The sequence below is a fragment of the Musa acuminata genome, chromosome BXJ3-8 (assembly GCF_036884655.1).
Source record: "Musa acuminata AAA Group cultivar baxijiao chromosome BXJ3-8, Cavendish_Baxijiao_AAA, whole genome shotgun sequence".
Classification (NCBI taxonomy): domain Eukaryota; kingdom Viridiplantae; phylum Streptophyta; class Magnoliopsida; order Zingiberales; family Musaceae; genus Musa; species Musa acuminata.
In genome coordinates, this window is record NC_088356.1 from 45,418,393 (window position 1) to 45,438,783 (window position 20,391).

The 20,391-nt window shown below is 37.4% G+C and overlaps 3 protein-coding genes and 1 pseudogene across 5 annotated transcripts; all 4 read left to right on the forward strand.

Moving 5' to 3' along the window:
• Positions 1-629: 629 nt before the first annotated feature.
• LOC135644727 (alpha-galactosidase 1-like) lies at positions 630-3,140 on the forward strand. Its single transcript, XM_065162592.1, has 15 exons — positions 630-826; positions 902-960; positions 1,048-1,104; positions 1,195-1,229; positions 1,350-1,453; positions 1,535-1,610; positions 1,688-1,746; positions 1,822-1,887; positions 1,979-2,062; positions 2,141-2,205; positions 2,280-2,362; positions 2,453-2,543; positions 2,619-2,668; positions 2,755-2,895; positions 2,987-3,140. The coding sequence occupies exons 1-15, from the start codon at positions 690-692 to the stop codon at positions 3,104-3,106; spliced, it is 1,227 nt and encodes a 408-aa protein (XP_065018664.1). The 5' UTR covers positions 630-689; the 3' UTR covers positions 3,107-3,140.
• An 800-nt stretch (positions 3,141-3,940) lies between these two features.
• LOC108953603 (11 kDa late embryogenesis abundant protein-like) lies at positions 3,941-4,592 on the forward strand. Its single transcript, XM_018830241.2, has 2 exons — positions 3,941-4,078; positions 4,147-4,592. Exons 1-2 carry the CDS (start codon positions 3,971-3,973, stop codon positions 4,396-4,398), a joined length of 360 nt encoding a protein of 119 aa, XP_018685786.2. The 5' UTR covers positions 3,941-3,970; the 3' UTR covers positions 4,399-4,592.
• Positions 4,593-5,192: 600 nt separating this feature from the next.
• On the forward strand, positions 5,193-10,108 carry LOC135585467 (uncharacterized). 3 transcript variants are annotated; one of them, XM_065165102.1, is made up of 4 exons: positions 5,193-5,702; positions 5,859-6,480; positions 7,342-8,449; positions 9,883-10,108. In XM_065165102.1, the coding sequence occupies exons 1-3, from the start codon at positions 5,356-5,358 to the stop codon at positions 8,398-8,400; spliced, it is 2,028 nt and encodes a 675-aa protein (XP_065021174.1). In that variant the 5' UTR covers positions 5,193-5,355; the 3' UTR covers positions 8,401-8,449; positions 9,883-10,108. The 3 variants fall into 3 exon arrangements, with proteins under 3 accessions (XP_065021174.1, XP_065021175.1, XP_065021176.1); XM_065165104.1 differs by having other exon boundaries at positions 5,359-5,702; positions 5,875-6,480; XM_065165103.1 differs by lacking the exon at positions 9,883-10,108 and having other exon boundaries at positions 7,342-8,588.
• On the forward strand, positions 9,927-10,544 carry LOC135646033 (uncharacterized; annotated as a pseudogene).
• The last annotated feature ends 9,847 nt before the right edge of the window (positions 10,545-20,391 follow it).

Here is a 20,391-nt window from a genome sequence, read left to right on the forward strand (position 1 = left end):
TATCATGATTCTATCAATAATAAAAAATATATTTTTTAAATTACACTACTCACTCTAAAACGCTATGAATTAATGGTACTGATGATTATCACTCATTAAATTTTTATTGATAATGATTATAAATTTATATGTACAAATAATAATTATAAAAATATTTATTAAATTATTTTATAATTTCAAAAATTATTTTGAGATATAATCTTTATTATTGATAGAATCAAGATAATATTTTGTAATTTAAAATTATAATAATATATTCTTAAAATATGAGATCGTGATAATCTTATCTCAATGAAATATATATTATTTCATAATTTAAAAAATATATTCTTTATTATTGATAGAATCATGATAATATATTATTATAAATTTTAAAATTATAAAAATATAATAATTATATATTTTATTTTAAAAATAATTATAAAAAATATTTATTAAATTATTTCATAATTTCGGAAATCTTTTTGAGATCTAATCTTTATTATTGATATAATCAAGATAATATTTTATAATTTAAAATTATAATAATATATTCTCAAAATATCTATGAGATCGTGATAATCTTATCGATATCTTTCCTAACAGAAAATCTCTATCAATACTAACGGAATAGGGTGTCTTCGATGGCTATAAAGCTCTCTAAGACTTAAGGTATTAAAAAGTACCAGGAAGTATCATTGAGAAATAAGATGGAGAAGCAAATTGGTTTGGTGATGTTCGCGGTGGTGATGCTGTGTAGCCAATGTTTGATTGGCGTCGAAGCAAGACCGGTCGTCGAGCGTCGGAATTTGCTTGCGAATGGGCTTGGGATGACTCCTCCCATGGGGTATGTTTTCTTGTTTTTTCTTATTTGATAGATTTATGTAATTTTTTCTAATCATAAGATGTACTTTAAGAGCAGTTGGAACACTTGGAATCACTTTTATTGTGATATCAACGAGACTATAATTAGAGAATCAGGTACAAATATATTGATGTGTTTTTTCTAACAAAAAATAAGTAGATCGGTTTATGATATGCTAGTGATGTTCTGTTTCGATGTTATAGCGGATGCATTGGTGTCCACCGGGCTTGCTAAACTTGGATATCGATATGTCAACATAGGTATGTCTCTCATAGCCTCACTCACAATTTCATTTTCGTTAGATTTAGAGATAGTAAATCTGATGAATTGTTGATGGCATGGACATGCAGATGATTGTTGGGCTGAGCATGATCGTGATTCAACGGTTTGTAAATGGGTTTTTATTGATTGGTTTATGAAATGATACATCATTTGCTCATAAATACTTCAAGGCATTCGTTTTAGTGTTTTATCAACTCTTATGGTCATTCATGGATGCTTCCAGGGTTATATGGTGCCAAAAAGGTTGACGTTTCCATCAGGAATCAAAGCTCTAGCGGATTATGTTCACGGCAAAGGGCTTAAACTTGGTATTTACTCAGATGCAGGGTAAGTCTAGCGGAACAATGAATTCTGATCATCTCTTCATGACTGTCTCGATCTGTGAGTTCTTGACTTCGGGTATTGCAGGCATCGAACATGTAGCCAGACGATGCCAGGTTCGCTTGGTCATGAGCAGAAAGATGCTGAAACTTTTGCTTCGTGGGTAAGCATGCGTGGTCGAATTGTTGAAGCTTTCTCTGATACTAATTAGTTTGTTGATTCTTCTTATTCTTGTACCAGGGCATTGATTACCTCAAGTACGACAATTGTAACAATGATGATTTGAAACCAATGAAGCGGTAAGGTTTTCTTTTTTTTTTGTCTCGATGAGATTTCGTATGTGCTACTGAAATAAAGAAGAACTGTCGATGTAGGTATCCTGAGATGACCCGAGCTCTGATGAGAACAAGCAGACCAATTTTCCTCTCTCTCTGTGAATGGTAAAAAAAGAAAAGAATATTAGAGAATAGAAGAGCAAATAATCCTTTGCTTTTTTGCTGATCGACTCTGCTCTTGTTCTTTTTTATTTAGGGGAGACATGCACCCGGCTCTTTGGGCTAACAAGTTGGGGAATAGCTGGAGAACAACTTTCGACATAAATGATTCATGGGAAAGGTACGATTATTCATTTTCGTTTCTTCTTGATGTTCCTGTGTGGCATGGCATAATGTGTGTTGTTTTTTTATGTTACAGTATGGTTTCGAGGGCAGATCAGAATGAAGTTTATGCTGAGCATGCAAGGCCCGGCGGTTGGAATGGTAAGTGACTGTATAATTAGCCGATCCCATCATTTTCTGTGCAAGACATCTGACATGTCGGCTTACGTCTATAGATCCAGACATGCTCGAAGTTGGAAATGGTGGTATGAGTAACGATGAGTACATCGTGCACTTCAGCCTTTGGGCCGCTTCCAAGGTAGCATAACTCTCTTTCACTTATCATCTTTCTGCACGGTGAAGATTCTATTTACAGATAGCTCTACTCCAATCCAATCCATCTTTGCAGGCTCCTCTTATTATCGGGTGTGATGTAAGGAGCATGACCAAGGAAACCTTGGCTATCCTTGGCAACGAGGAAGTGATTGCTGTAAACCAAGGTAGGCATATGCGACGAGTTCGATGGGGCTCTCATGAGCATGGCTTTCACATATGGTTTGTTTTTTGATGAACAGATCCTCTTGGTGTTCAAGCTAAGAAGGTGCGAATGTATGGAGATTCCGAGGTTGGTAATTGGCATTGCAAGTTTTTCTCATATTCTGCCATCCCATGAAGCATGCAAGTCCTGAGATCATGGAAGTTTGGATGTAGGTTTGGGCAGGACCTCTCTCTGGATACAGAACTGTAGTCGTTCTATTGAACCGTTCCCCTGAATTCAGAACCATCACAGCCCAATGGGATGACATCGGTCTTCCACCAAACACGGTTGTGGAAGTCAGAGATCTTTGGAAGGTACTCCAAATGTTTTGCATCTTCTCCTACACATTGCAGTCACCGATTGATAGTTGTAGTTAACATGGTTGTATATTATTGGTTGCTGTAGCATGCGACACTGGAGAAGAGGTTCGTGAACGAACTGAGAGCCGGCGTGCATCACCATGCCTGCAAGATGTTCCTGTTGACGCCTCTTACACTATCAGAAGAGGATGAACCGTTAGTCTAGTCACTATTCGTAGGATGAATAAATGTATGTACAAATTCGATGCTTGAATTTGTTGGTATTTTAATGAAGTAGAGGGTTCGTAGGATAATAAATTCATGTACAAATTTGATGCTTGAATTTGTTGGTATTTTAATGAAATTGAGAACTTTTTTTATTCATGACTTTTTCCTCAAGAAATCACATATTGTGACATTTCTTTTCACGCACTCGGGGATCGACTTTAACGTTCGAAGATCACACGACGAGCGAGTTGCGAGGATTCCATCCCATCCTCGCATTGTCGCGAGTATTCCCTAATAAATTCATGGAAGATGGGTGAGAATATTTTTTGTTCCTTAATAAATTTTTCTTGACTATTGCTTCCACATAAGTTACATAAGGTGAAATTAATATTGATAAAAAAATAATATTATAAAATTATTTTTTAATTTTAATTTATTATTTTTTTATTTAACAGCATTTGCAGTATTTGAGAAAAAATAAAATTAAATAATTTTCTTTTTTTAAATATAAAGATCTTAATTTTTAAAAATATAAAGATTAAAATATTAAAAATAACTAATAAAAAATAATATAATTAGTCCGTTTTAGAAGCCCTAATCTGATATAGCTAATAAACACCGCAACAGGAGTATCCTCACGCAGCGTCTCCTGTCTAAGACTGGCATCACGCGCCACGTATGCCAGTTCGGACACACGTGCAGCGGACTCAGACCTCCATGCGTCGACCGAAGCTTTAACACTCTGTGGGCGTGGCAAACTTATCACGTCGCGCTGCGCCCTCCCCACGCCTACATAAAGCTTCGCCGATTCATGATTTCCCTCGGTCGCAAGCACAAATTGCACGCTGAACACTATTGCAGGATGCAAAGCGGGAAGAGAGTGGTGGAGTCTGCAAAAGAGACGGCGGGGAACATCACCGCCTCCACCAAGGCCGGCATGGAGAAGACCAAAGCCTCCGTCGAGGAAAAGGTTGTGGATATTATTTCGATGAATGCTATAGACGAATGACTTGAGGTGTTGTATCTGTCGTCTCGCAGGTGGAGAAGATGAGGGCCAGGGACCCGGAAGAGAAGGCGGAGGCCGGGCGGCGGAAGGAGGAGAGGAAGTACGAGGCGGAGGCTGAGAAGGAGGCAGCGAAAGAGCGGCACGCGGCAGGAAGGGAAGATGTGAGGGCTGGTGGAGCTGCAGGCGGCGGTGTGGCTGGCCACCCGGCTGGCCAAACTCCGGTGGCATCCGGCGGCCACCCCCATGCTGGTGGTCGTGGCTCCACCACGGGCCCCGGCTTCTGACCGAGTTAAACCTGTAGATTTATCGCATAGAGCCAAATAGATGATGCCTTTGTATACCGGCATCGTACGTGCTTGTAAGTCTTTAGTTTGTCGACCGTAAGATCGTGTGGTCTGATTCCCGGCAGGATTGCATCAAATGAAACGAATACGGGAGACTGGGAATAAAGAACGAGGTGTCGACATCTTCTCGTAAAGACTTGTCGTTTATATTAAATGGTAGTCCATTTGTTTTATGCTGGGGTTGGTACGAATGGTGGAGAAGCAAAAGAGTACTTTGGTTTGGCGACAACTACGGGGTTAGATCGTCCACTGGACAATATGCCGACAATCATATGCGATTGCTTAATTTTCAGCATGTATTCCCTAATAAATTCATGGAAGACGGGAGAGAACGTTTTTTGTTCCTAATCCGCAATCGGGCTCGACATCGATGGTAACCGGCCAGGCCCAATTATTCTTAGTGGGTACAGGACCACACGTCGTGTGGGTACTGAACGTGTTGGGTATGCAATAGATATATCGGTGAAAACACGCGTCATTGTTGCTGGGTGGGTATTGGTGGGCACGGAGATTTCATGGTCGACAAAGGTCAGGTGATCTGATGGGAGAAAAGTAGATATCCACGATCAACGGCCAGAAAGACGAATCCAAGGATCGAACGATCGGAGCTCACAAAACTATTTTAATTCGTGGATAGCGCTAGTTCGACAAAGTCACGGGGTAGCATTGTCACTTCGCAAAGCACTCACTATAAAAGGGTTGGGAATCGATCCATCTCATTACGGTTCACCCATGAGAGAAGAATAAAACAAAAGAAAGGGGGCAAAGCGTAAGAAAAAGAAAAAGGAAATTAAAAAGGCACCGAAACGGAGGAGGACCAAAAACCAAACGGAGGGCGAAACCCTAAGCAACCGCGATGGCAGCGGCGTAGCGAGCGGGGTTGAGGAGGAGGGGGGTATGGCGAGATCTTCTGACCTGGAGGAGAGGGAGATCTGGGGGACGTGGGAGGAGCTCCTCCTTGCCTGCGCCGTCAACCGCCATGGCACCCGGCGCTGGGACTCCGTCGCCATCGAAATCCAGTCCCGCACCCCCGCCTCCCACCTCATCACCCCCCACGGCTGCCGCCAGCGATACCGCGACCTCCAGCGCCGCTTCAGCGCCGGCGCCGTCAACGGCAGCGGCGACGATGACGGCGGCGAGGACGATCCCCATCCGCCGGCCGACGTCCCATGGCTCGAGGAGCTCCGGAGGCTCCGTGTCGCGGAGCTCCGCCGCGAAGTCCAACGTTACGATCTATCTATCGGGTAATTAATCGTTAATATCATCTATATCTATATAAGCGTCGTATTTTGTTTGGCTAGGTTTCTTTACCTCCTTTTTTGCCCTTGAATAAAGATCAGACGGTCCCGATTGCTGGATCGTGAATATATTTAGTATTTTTTTTAAATTATATTTTTTAGATCTTTGCAACTGAAGGTGAAAAGGCTACAAGATGAGCGGGAGCGGAGCGCACGGGATGCGGAGTCCGGCGATGGGAAGCCGGTTGTGGATGCAAAGAAGGGGGGCGGTGCGCCGGGATCCACGCCGGAGAGCCTCTCCGGAAACCGGATCTCCTCCGGCGGTGACTCCGGCCCCTCGTGCGAGCAGTCCAACTCCACCGACCCGAAGCAGAAAGCCGGCGAGGACTGCAGGGAACCTGAGGAAGAGGGAGCGTTTGCCGGAGCCGGTAGCGACGCGGCCGAGCCATCCACCGGCGGTGACGAAAAGGCGGCGGAGGGTTCGTACGACAGCAGCACGGGGAGCCCGGCGGCCCGGACGCAAGCGATGGGCGAGTCGATCGCCGAGTCGAAGGAAGTCGAGGAGGGGGAGAAAGAGAGCAGCGACGTGCAGAGCTCGGTAAGCCTCTCGCGGCGGCGGGGCACGGCGATTATCGGTGGCGGCGGGGTCGAGGAGCCGGAGGCGGAGGAGGCGTCGATCATGAGCGGGGTGGTGGCCGCGGCATCACAGCCGTTGGTTTCCCTCCTCGAGATCATCCGGTCGCACAAATACGGGTCCGTCTTCGAGCGGCGGCTCGAGAGCCAGGTTTCCTATTCTTCCCAATTTGCATATCTCGCGTTTTTTTCATGTATCTCATCGACATCATCCTTAAAATTCTGATCGACTTGTGCTCGGAACCAAAATGATAGGTCTCGTAGAAACTCGTGCGTGGCTACGGTGGGGCTTTTTTGACCGTTGGATGTGATATGCTCGACTCGTTGGAAAACCTGTATAAGTTCGCCTCTCCACCGTCGGATCGACGGAATGGAGTGCAAAAGTGAACCCGAAAAGGCAAGAGTAATTGTATCCGTGAGTCGTAGATCCAACGGTGGCAAGCCCCCGACGAGCCTTCATCGTTTTCCCTGCGAAACAGTCTTGTCATCTTGTGGTGATAAAGACACGCAGTTTATTCGTTTCTCGGAAACGGCTGCACGAGATATAAAAAGTAATATAAAGTGACAATTAATATATATAGTTAAAAATATACAATTAATAGTTCTTGCCGGACACCCCGAAATCGATAAATTAATAAACTATGTGACTATTAATTCGAGACTTTTCGCTTCGATGTTTAGTTGACAGTCTGAAGAATAGCAACTTCTATATTAGCTAATTTTCTGTTAATTTTACTTTGAGCTGTTTGAACTTTGGTTATAATTGTGTTGCTTACTAGATTACAGATTGGGTAGATAACTTTATTTATTTGTCGACGTCGCACGTTGGACGTAGCAAATGACCTGTCACTTGTAACTGCCACGTCAAGTCTGTCGTTTCAAGATTGTCTTCTAGATAAGCAATTATTAACGTTAGTATTCTTCATTGGGGTCTTAGACCATATAAAGTAACTCGGCTTTTTTAAAAGAATTATTTACTCTTTTTTGTCTGACCAGTTGTTTCTATGCGTAGGAAAGCGTGAGATACCGAAGCATCGTACGGCAACACGTGGACCTGGAGATGGTGCGAGCCAAGCTGGACGCTGTAGAGCCCGGGCGCTCTTACGCGACTTCGGAGTTCTTCCGGGATCTGCTGTTGCTCTGCGGTAACACCACCGTCTTCTACCCCAAAGACTCCCCCGAGTTCGCCGCCGCCGTTCATCTTCGACGGCTCGTGACCAAGGAAATGGCTACCACTGTTCTGACGCCGACGGAACCCACGCCGCAGCCTCCCCCTCCCCCTCCTGAGCCCAAACCAACCGCCTCGAAATCCGAGACCGAACCGGACCTCTCCAGTGGCCTAGTTGACAAACCGAACTCCTCGCCGCTGCTAATTGCCTGCCGCAAGCGCAGCTCCACGTCGAACAAGCCAGCTGTGGCGGCAGTGGAGAAGGAAGAGAAATCTGATCCTGCGAGAATTGAGTCGGACAACGAGGAGAAGAGCCTCCCGAAGAAGACTACCAAGGAAAGGTCCGTTCGTTCTGGGAGAACCAGAGGCTGGCGGACCAGCAAGGTCCGGGGCGGTAACGGGGAAGGAAGCCCGGCAGCGAAAAGGTCCAACGTTGCTCCCTCTCCGTGCCTCAAGTCCAAACCGGTGGAGAATGTGGCGGCCGTCGGGGAGGCGGCGAAGCCAGACAAGAACACGGGCGGTGGTGCTGCCACTTGTGCAGCTTCTACAGCGAAAAAGCAAGGCTCCACGGGCTTCTTGAAACGTATGAAGCGGAATCCGAAAGGAGCGATCGAGGAAATGCCGAAGAGATCGTCGGGAGGAGTCAGCGGCGGCGGCGGAAGCGGGAGAGGTACGGAGCAGAAGAAAGAGGCAAAAGGTGGCGCTCGAAAGGAGCAGGGCTCCCGTCAGGGGAGTACTGGAGGAGGTGGCAGCGGTGGTTCGGGGAAGAAGGTGGCCGAGACGAGCGGTGGCTCGGCGAAGCGGGGCGTGGGGAGGCCACCAAAGAGGGCGAGGGAGGAGGCAGAGATTGCAGCGCCTTCCAAGGCTCCGGCGTCAGCTTCGAGGAAGCGACGGCGGATGTGAAGTGGGTCCTGTGACTGTGGCGTTGGCACGGATAACCAAGCGGATGCCTGTAACGTATCGTTTGGACGTTAATTTAACCGTTTCAGATGTTGTTAGGACACAAGCTCTTTTTCTTTTTCTTTTTCTTTCTTGATATCATTTCTCGATTTTAAATTTTTCCAACGCTGGACTACAAAATTTACTTTTAACCTTGTTTAAATATGTATAAGTAACTTAAAAGGGTTCGGTCAACACACCTTTTTCAATCTTTACTTCGGAAGAGAAGACTCGCTTTCTTTCAAATCCATTTTGGTTATATATATATATATATATATATATATATATATATATATATATATATAGTTATTGGCAATCTATACAAGGAAGTATCTCATCTCATCTATGGTCTCGTATTCTCTTCTCTTCTCCCTGTCTTCTTGTGTCTCTGCTCATCTATTAGCTTTGCTTGGGTATTGGATCATGGCAGGGGTCCAATACTCTGGTCTCTTTGGATCCCTCTCTCCTCTTTCAAATCACATTCCCTTTTCCGTCGAATTTGACTTCTCGTTCTGTTTTCTAAGGAATCATTCTTTGACAAGTAAATCTTCGAGTTTGTGTTTGGGCAGAACCACAAAAATCCGATCTTTTTGATGCCTCCTTCCTCCACTTCTTGTTCACTCATCAGATGCCAGACGTTAGTGGTCAAGACCTGATGTTTGTACAAGGTTAGTTTCAAGATTTCTTCACACCAAAAATGTCATTTTTGTTTCTCTTTCAGGGATTTGTATTATAGTTACTGTGTGTTTTTTCTACTTGTATTTGATGTTAGACAGGATCTTTTCGGTTAATGATCACCAGAACCTTTAAAAGGATATGCCATGCTTCATTGTTGAAAGTTCCTTCCCCCCAACCCCCCCCCCCCCCCCCTTTTCTTTCTTTTTTATCTTCCATATATCATAGAAGTGCTTCTCGGTAGGGTTCGTTAGGAAGTGTGTTCTTATTTTCAGATGTAAATTTTGGTGAAGTTGCCAAGGATTTGTCTTCCCAAAAGAGAAATGTTTCTTTTTCCTTGATTCTTCAATATCTTTCAACCATTTGTAATGCTTTTTTTACTTTCTTTTCTGATAACCATGGATAGAATTTCCCTTTTTTGACTATTTCTATTCTTTATCTTGAAACTTTTGAGGTCCATCTTTAGTTCCTCTAAGGTTGCTTCATACATCAGATCTTTGATTTTTTTTTTTTCATTTTTTTGGCTGTTACGTGTTAGCGTTTTACATTATACCATTTTGAAGCTTCAGATGATATTTCAATGCTTGATCTGAATATTTTTTAACAAGACCTTGTATTAGTCACTTTCCTCAACCTTAGTTCAATATTCCATTTGTTTTTCTTGCTGGATGTTGTAGCATAACACCCTTGCAAATAATAGATAAATATAAAACTGTAATGACTTAAGCTGACTGTCCCTTAGTCTGACTTCTTTTTTGTTTCTCTTTACAGTGCAAATGATTGCCTGAGTAATTTCAGTTGCCGGTTTGGGGCTGATGGGTAGAGGCAGAGGAAAAGGGAGGAAATTTGGCTGTGGTCACTTCTAGTGAGGATCCAGGGAGTGGCAATGAAGAGATGCTCCCTGCATATAAGAGGAGAGGAAGGCCTCACGAGCCTTTGAAGGATGACATTGAGGAAGACATTACTGAAAAGACTGAAGAAGGAGATGATGTTGTGAAGCTTGATGCACCAAACAAAAAGCTTGAAGGCTTAACAGTGGCATATGGGAAGAAGAGGAGATATTCAAAAGCAAAACAGAAATCTGACATGGTCATGGAGGAAAATGGTTCTGGGTTGAAATCCAAAAATGGTGATTCAACTAGATCTAGTTGTTTCCGGTATAATGGGAGCCAGCGGAAGAGCAAGCCTCGTCGAGCTGCCAAAGCAGGAGTAGAGTGCAAGTGAGAATGTTCAACCAATTTTACTGAATCCTTGTATAATTCCTTTGCTAAATGTCACTGATGGATGAGATACTTGACATTTCACTCATTTTGTTTTGTCACTTGTTTTTTTTTTCAAGTATTGTTCATGAATTAACTAGAGACTAGACATACAATATTTCTTTCATGGTGACAGAGATGGTAAGAGACTAGCTAAATTTTAATTTCCATTCATTGAGAATTCTGAGCACAAAATTTTCTTGTTTTCTATTTTTATTTTTTTTACCTTGCATTATTCTCATTTAGGACACTTTTCATCCTTGGTTATTTGCATGCCATTTTCTGTAATCCTTGAACATTAGATGTCAAATGGAGGACTCTTATATGTCTTCAGATTTTATAACTTTTCTATTGTAACTCAACTTATTTCCAAAAATTTTATTTGCTGATGTTTCTGGAAATTTGTGTTCCAGTAATTCCCAATCAAGTTTGTACTGTTAGATGTCAACTGGAGGACTCTTATATGTTAGAAGATTTTATAACTTTTCTATTGTGCTCAACTTATTGCCAAAAATTCTATTTGCTGTATGTTTCTGGAAATTTGTGTTCCACTAATTACTAATCAAGTTTATACTGGGATGTATATTATTGTATGTTCATTTTCTCTGGCAGTGGTACTTGCTTTGAAGATGCCTTATGTAATCTTCCGGTATTTCCTGCTAGTGTCATTTTGTACACTGCTAGAAGTGCATGGTTTGTTGTGTATTCGTGCTTTTGTACTGTGCATATATTTGTCTGTACATTGCTAGTGTACATGGATTCATGTGTATAGCTTGCTTCTTTGCTATGCATATGCTATGTCATGTATTGTACTCTTTGTTCAGTTAGTTTGTCATTTTGTCTATTGCATTCAATTGGCATGTTAGCTTTCAGGATTTGTCTCAGTAAACATTTATATTGGTTCACTCATGACTGACCATGTTACATATAGAAATGGAGAACCCATGGAAAAATAATCAAGGCAATAGTTTTTCTTTTCCTCCACAAAATACCATTCATCATTCATTTTCTTTAGTAGGTGGTGCACCCCACAACCCTTTGATTTATTCGTGAGTTATACAACATATTTGAGGATAACTTGTTGTTTACTTCAACTTTTATCTATTCTCTTCTTAGCATTCTGCAATCTCATTACATATATTTTGTGTCTGAATTTCTTAAATTAAGAATTTTGATTCCATAGGATGGGTTGTTCAATTCAGCATTTGTTATAATGATTAGCTGGGAGGAAATTTTTATTAGAATACATTCATTAAAGTGCTGAATATTAGCAAGACGCTTTGAAAATTTCAGCACTTTATTTGATGTGTGTTTCAGTTCATGGTAATCATCGAATTGTAGCTGCATAAGATAATATTTGTGTTTTTTTTCAAATATAACAATTAAGAAAAATCCATTAGCCATAGTTCGAATATAGGATCAAGAGAAAGTGATCTCATGGTGGTGTCATTTAGATGCAAGTGAGATACTGGGCAGAGTAGGCACTGCATTACATCATTAAACAATGTATTTATTTTGTGTCCCGTGTCATATTGCATCCTGTGTCATTGTACACCATTTTCAATAAGTAGTCCTCTCTTAAGGCAAATCTTCTGCCACTTCTTCTGAACCATTTTATCGTTCATCAGAAATTTTTTTATTATATATTCAGATTTACAGTCTCTTTTTCAAATTAAATATGTCAGTCATGTTGTAATAGAGCCCTCTGATAAATTTTAATTCAGATAATATTTTTGTTCTTTTAATTTTGTATTAAATAAATTGGAGATTATGATAGAAGAAACTCTTATAGAAAATCTTGCACTATGTGAAGAAACTCTTTAGCGGCATTATGTTCTCAAGTTCTTCCATTTTCTTCATTTTCAATATTTCTTTCAATTGCCTACATACTGAAGTATGGCACACACTCTGCATATCCACTGTTTGATCTAACATTCTATCGATCACTGTCTTCTCATCTTGTTTGGTTGGATGGCAGTGCTTAGATGAGAACTTACATAGGATTGCATCCTCCTGCATACAGCGCTGCCAGAGCAGCATGATCGATATCCTTATTGTACCACTTCTACCCCACTGATTGCCAACCCTAACAAAGAAAGCCCTTATCATTTGTTTTGTCTTAGAACTATAACCTTTTTGTTCACGGGCAGACAATCTCCTGATTCATTTATTATGATACGAATCTCAATTGGTGTGCCAAATGTAACTTGAGATTGAAAATGTCTAATAGTTTATGGCATGGAATATCAATCGATACCAAGCCATGAGACATTTTTCAATCAGGTTACATGGGAATGAAAACGATAGGATTCCCACTAAACTAAGATAAAGCAGCTGTGCAGGATGGTCATCGAAAATGTTTCACAGAAAACAAAAGTGAGTATTCTGTTCAATGTTCTCTAAGCTTGATGATTGTAATTATGCTCTGCAACCAACATCTACACTATCATTCATTTGGTTTAACATTTAATTATCTTTATTAGTAGTTTCCATGTGTCTTTTTGCACTCGAGGTCTTCATCTCCAGACAGCTTATTTTTTATGCCACATGCCAGGAGCTGTATTTTTCATCCTAACTTTCTATGCATATTATTTTGCAGAATCCCATGTGTTCAATGCTTATATCTCAGCCTCCTGTTTAGTTGGTGAAGTTTGGTTCTCAAAGTTGATATCTCAAATCCCTGTGGTTTCATGCATGTGTTTGATATATTTGTGTGTGAATTAGAGGCCAACAATAAAGCTCAGGAATTGTTGGTCCATTTTGCATGTGATTCATTTGAGGATGTTCGGTTTTATTGATCCAGTTTGTATAACACCATTCCTAAGTTAATCCTAGTTGACCCATGATTTGTATTTTTCTTCTTTCTACTGCCATACAAGCCAATTCTAGTTTATCTATCTTTGTTTGGGTTGGATTAATAAATAACTGATGAATAGCATGTATGATCCTGAATTATATAGGGAAGGTATGATAACTGTTACCAAGGATCTATAGGTGTATTTGAGTTAGATTAAGTCAATTTCAGGTTGCATTTTGGGTCTGCCTGCATCAAGGCAAAAGTTAATTTAATTTAAGTTTTTACAGCACTTACAGGATCTAAATTCCCTGTCCCTGGCCCAATCCAGCATGATGATTAGGTCAGAGAGATTGCATTAAAGCCAAATCATGTTGCCCTCCCAGTTCCTATCATTATTGCTTTCCACAGCAGGCATGTCTGACAAATCCACATGGATTTGATCAAGTATGGCCCTCATAGATTCACTATGATACGCAAATTGGCTTGATTTGTAAAAGATAAAGCATAAATGATGGAAACCCCTCATGGAACTCATTTCGGGTAGGTCACTCACATTATTGTCTATTAATCAGGTAGAGAGCATTTCTTGGCAACAAAGTCTTTCAGATACTTTGTACCTCCTTTTGAATATTCTTGTTACTTGCTACGAGTAATTATGTTGGTTACAGAGCCTGTAGACTATGGATGGACCCATCAGATTCTGCCTTGGTCACAAAGGTCAAGCACTGCCAGAGACAAAGTGGAAAATGCAGAGACTGCACTCAGAGCATTCCAATTCATGACTCTCTTTCATCAGACATATTATATGACATTTATATTGTTCTCTATTTGCATTTGAATTTTATTCACTGATTCAACTCCATTTTTCTTTTGTCATTCACACCATAGGCTTTTAAGAATTTGTTCCATTGGAGATGTGCAGATAGAGTGATAGAGAGGGAGATATCATGCAGTGCAAGGGTGTAGGTCCACAACTGAAAGTTGCTCAGTAAGTGCTGCTAAACACTATAATGGAGGCTGCTGTCCTTTTCTTTATTCGATATTGTCTGACAGTTGCCTTTTTTTAATAACCATATTAGTCCAGAAAATCTTAGTGAATTGTATATTAATTTTCAGATCTTATGCTGCATCTCCCAGTTGGATCCATTGCATATTTTGTGCAATAATAGAAGAAACTATCTGATCACATATGGAAGCTTCAACCTGAGTCTTGCCTAAAGTAAATTGTTATCTGTTGATCGAATCTAACAAGGCTTTGCTTGATTTTTCCCGTGAATCTAGTCCTTTTCTTTTATTTTTCTTTGAGGGAAGTGTTTCATAAATATATTAATTTATTTGTTATGTTGGTTCTCCAACAAATTGATTGTTTTTCACTTTTGCCTTAGCAAGGAGCAGAAAGAATGGATTTCTAGACCAATATATTGTTGAAGTAGATAAAAAGAAAAGATAGAGATATCACAGGTAAAATATTTTATGTTTAACTTAAAAATATTTTATAATTTTAAAAACTCTTTATGTTTTATGATCTAACAGTAGTTTATATAGTTCCCATAGTATATTACATTTATTATATTTAATATGAATCAATTTTTTTCAAGAACCAATAATTAATTTGGTTTATCCACCTTTAATATATTTTATCTCTTGATACAATGAATATCTTTATGATATCTTGATAATTTTAATTCCAGTGTTCTCTCCCCTTATACTTGTTTCATCTAACATGTCAACTTTATTTTTTGAATTTATTAAAATATTTTAAATTTGAAAAGTTTTGTGAGTATATTGGTCACTTGTTCACTTATTTTGATATGAAATAGCTCAACTTCTTTGCTTTTGACATGATCTTTTATAAAATAAAATCTTGTGTCGATATGCTTCGATCTTTCATGGTAGACTTAATTCTTGGCTAAGGAAATAGTCGATTTGTTATTAATATAAATCTTGGTTGACTTTTCTTGCGACATATGAGGTTTTTAGAATAGTCTTCTTACCCATATTGTATGATAAACATAAGAAGATGTTATTATATATTCTATAAAAATATATTATTCTTTTTGAAGATTATGTGAATGTAGCTTTACCAAAATAAAATACAAATTTAGTTGTACTTTTTTAACATCATAGTTTTCAACCCAATAACTATTACTATATCCAATAAGCTCCAACCTTTTAGATGATAAATAATGCATTCCATATTTAAATGTCTCTTTAGTATATCATAAAATTCTTTTAGCCATCTTTAAATGAGATATCTTATGAGCTTTCATATATTTACTTATTAAACCAACTTCAAATAATATATCAGGTCAGTCAAATATCTTAATATCCAACTAGACTTTTATAATAAGTTGAATTAATTGGTTTAGCTCCATCTTTCTTGATCAGCTTAGTGCCATAATTTATAGCTGTATCAATAGGGTGAGAATCTTCCATGGAAAACTTCTTTATGATCTCTTTACGCATAATTTTCTTATGAGATGAAAATATTTCATTGTCTTGTACAACTTCGATATCGAGGAAATAAGTCATTAGGCTCAAGTAAGTTATCTCAAACTTTTTATTTATAGAGTGTTTAAAATCTTTAATCATGGGGATACTATTGCTTATAAAAATTAAACTATCTATATACAAGCATACAAATAAGACAACTTTGTAAGAGTTAAATTTCATATTAAGCATATTCATGTAGATATTTAGAAAAAAAAATTATATTGAATAAACTAAGCAATTATTCGAGAATTTTATGCTTGCGAGGCTTGTTTAAGCCCATAAAGAGCCCTCTTAACGTGTATATCTTATCTTCTTAGTCATGAATAATAAAAAAAGGGAGTTGTTGAATATATACCTTTTCTTCAACAACTCCATTAAGAAATATTGATTTTGACATTAATTTATAATTTTTTTATTTCATTTGAGCTTCTAGGGAGATAAGTAATATTTTTGTCTCTGGTCGAGTAATTAGTACGAATACTTCTTCATAGTCGATCCCAAATTATTGTTTGTATCCCTTTGCAACCAATTGGGCTTGTATTTATCCACCTTTTCTTGTGCATTTCTTTTTATTTTGAAAATCCACTTAACATTGATCACTTAGTGGTCTTTTAGAAGTATAGTAAGCTCTCATGTATCCTATTTTTAATAGCATGAATTTTCTCATTTATAACTTGTCGTTATTTTTCTTCTCTATAAGCTTAATCGAAGGTTAATGGATCATATCTTACATAGATATAAAATAAAGAAAGTTCATCATTGTTAGCATCAAATCTTCGAGTCATATTATATAGCTCCTCAGTCATTATTGTCCTATTTACAATCAGACTTCTTAAATTATATGACCTAACCAATATATGTGATGATTCAAGCAAAAACTCTTCGATGTTTCTTATATTATATCTTCTTCTTCTGAAGTTATAATTTTCTTATGTTGCTCATCACTTTTTTATTTCCAAATCTATTGTTTATTAAATGTAACATCTCTTGACATACAACTTTATTTATGATAAGATTATAAAGTTTGTAATAGTGAGAATTTTCAGCATAACCTAACAAGAAGCATTTGTGATTTTTATCCTCAAGTTTTGTTCTCTTTTCTTCTTGTATCTTAGCAAAATACAACACTTTTGAAAATTCTCAAGATTAACTCTTGGTTTATGTAAGATCCATACTTCTAGTATAATATTATCAATTCACCTTATTGGAAACCTGTTAAACAAATAAACTACATAAGTAACAACATCTCTCCAAAATTCTTTAGGAATTCTTTAGGAATGCATCGGACCATATTAAATATAATCCTATTTTTTCTTTTTGAAACACTATTTTGTTGGGGCATGTACGCCATGGTGAATTGATATAAATTATTTTTATAAAGACTTTTAAATTCTTTTGATATGTATTTACCACCCCTATCAATTCTTAAACATTTAATCTTATAACCATTTTATCTTTCAACCAAATTATTAAATTCTTTAAATTTGCTTAAAACTATTTTTTTTAACATGTAAACCCAAGTTTTGACACTATAATCATAAGTGAAGGTAAGAAAATACTTATTTTCTCCGAATGATACTGGACTAATATAACCATAAACGTTTGAGTGCACTAAATCAAGTCGATATCATGCTCTTTTTGTTCTTCTTAATTTGAAAGACTTTCTTTCTTGCTTGCCTATGACACATATACTTTAGATAACTTTGATGAGCAATCAATTCTTGGCATCCTCTCACCATATTATACTTCTCTAGAAGTTTCAAAGCCTCAAAATTTAAGTAAGTATATCTAAGATGCCATAATATAGAATTATCCTCAATATCAGTTTTAAAATAATTTGATCAATCAAAAATATATAAATGTAGAGGAATATTTTGTTCATTATCATTTTCACATATAACATTAATATTTTATTCTTATTAGAGAGAGCATATCTTTCGTCTCAATATCATAATCTTTTTCAAGCAATTGACCTAAGTTTAAAATATTATTTTTCATAGGATCATAATAAACATATTAAAAACATAATTATTTGTTATTATTAAGTCCAAGAAAATTTTTACCTTTACCTCTTATTGATCTTTAAGATAGATCATTAAATATAATGTTGTCAGAATAACTTGTATCTATTTCAAAAAATAGTTCTTTGATACTACGTATGTGATTTGAAGCTTTTGTATCTAAATACTATATCATAGAGTGATCTTCTTTCAAATTATTATGTCATTAGCAAAGCATGATTTTTGTTCTTGTCTTCTTTTTTAATAAAATTTGTCTTATCATCTTGATTGTTAGGATTATAATATCATTCAAGGAGTAGTATCCATACCTTTTGCAAACATAATATTGTATTTTAGATTTTTTAGAATTTCTATAATGTCTATGGCCTCGGTCATATTCTCAACCATAACCTCGACCTCTTCGGCTAGAATTTTCTCCGCCATCTTTATTATTTTGAGATTTTTTATTGATCTGATTTCTATCACCTCTTTCTCTTTGTCCACGACCTCTTCATCTTTGAGATGTTAATTTACCTTTGTTTTGAAGAGTAAGCTTGGTTCGTAGTGCTTGCTCAAGAGATTTTTCTTCTCCTTTTTTTGTAAGCCTTTTTTCGTGGATTTTGAGAGAATCCATTAATTATTCTAAAGATATTTGTTCTAAATCTTTAGACTCTTCAATTGTTGCAGTAATAAAATCAAACCTTGGATATAAAGATCTTAGTATTTTTTTTATTACTCTTTGATTACTTATTTATTCATCATTTTGTCTCATTTGATGGACAATAGAAATGATATCAAAATAGATTCTCAATCTCAACTCTTAAAACTTATAGATGAAGTTTTTTTATCTTATCCACACCATCGAATGCTTTTGAAAATATTTCTCAAGCCTTTTTTGAACTATTTGCTGAAATGATGATCTCGAATATTGTATGATCAAGATTTTGGTAAATTATGAATTTTTTTTTTCCTTCTTCCTTCGAGTGTTTTCTTTCAATACTTCTTCTTCTACTAGACTTGTTCAATAAATCCATGTTCTATAAACTCTCATGTCTTAGGAGTCTAAAAGAACATTCATTTGGATGTACTGTATGTTATAATTTTCTTTTGTCAATATGGGAATCTGGAGTGCTTGAGGAAAAGATCATAACTTAACTTGAGCTCTGATACCAAATATTAAATTATATATAGAGAAGAGATAGAGCTATCACACAAAGGAAACGTGGAACATGACAAAATATTTTACATTTCACTTCAAATTTTTTTATAACTTTAAAAACTTTCTATGTTTCATAACCTAACATATGGGTTTATATAGTCCCATAGATACATTACATTCATTACATTTAATATAAATCATTTTTAAAATTTTTTTTTCAAGAATTAATAGTCAATTTACTTTATTCTTCGATAAGCTATTAATATATTTCATCAATTATCTTTATGATATCTTAATAAGTTTAATTTTAAAATGTATGTGCCTTCCTTATAATCATGACATTACTTTGTCCTCTTGAATTTTGGTAGGATATCTTTATGGTCTCAAAGATCAATAATAGTTTTAATGTCAACTAAAACAATGTCACCAGTTTTAATGACTAATTAACAAAAAAAAAAAGGCACATGATAGAGGACACACCATATGCTGCCATAGAAGCTCTTCTATAGAAGAGAAAGGAGTGTGCAATCCTGCTGCAAGGATTTCCCATTTTTCCAGTTTCTACAATCCTTCCCCATCTCTTTTTTCACCTTTGAGGATACATCAGGAAGTTTTTGAGAAAAAAAAACTGTACAGAGTTTATCTGCAGCACCTCTTCATCATTTGAAGAACTAAGAAATGAAGTGTCAAACCATTATTTCATCTTTATCTTTGTGATATTATGTGGATATCCTAAAGCACAGACTCCCGTCAATGTTGGGTTTAAGAAGGGTCAAATGCTTGGTAATGCAGCATCCCAACAAAATCATTTTTCAGGTTTATTTGAATCTGAGATTTACATGGCAACTAAATTTTTAAGTTTTTGTATCACAAATTATCACCAAGAATTCAAGGACCATAAATATTGTCTAGAACAACATGAGCTTTGCAACCAAAAGTTTGGATTATCCTTGGGCCACTGTTGCTCCAAACTGATTAAAGAAGAAGCATATCAAGTCACCAGATATCTGACCTGTGCTTGTCCTCTTACATCACCATAAGATGACACAAAAGAATAACAGTCCTATTAATCTGTATAACCTTCAACATAGTTCCTAAAGATCTTTCATGGTAATAATTTGTAGTTTCATGATTTCCACTTCTCATGGCAGCAATCCAATTATGTCTTTGAGATCTCAACTTTCAAAACCTAGTAGACCTAGGGAGAGGAAATCAAAATAAAAAAGAATGATGTATGATAACCTGTCTTTCTTTTTGTGTTGTCCTCTTCTGCCCAACTAACTGATGATATCACAAAGCCAGACTACCACAAAACTTCACTGAAGTACTCAACACACTTTCAGATCCCTCATGCCAAAGAACTCCTTTTGTTGCACTTGTTTCTGATAGAGCTTGTTCTCAAAAGCTTTATACTATTTGAGGAGACTTGTTCTTCAAATCCAGCCAGCAAAATCTTTTTTGAAGAAGAAAGGGCTGTACTTCCTCATTCATAATCTGTACATGACAGGAGAACACAACAGTCAACAAGATGCTTTGATGCCTAAGGCAATTGCAAAATTTGTACCTCTATTT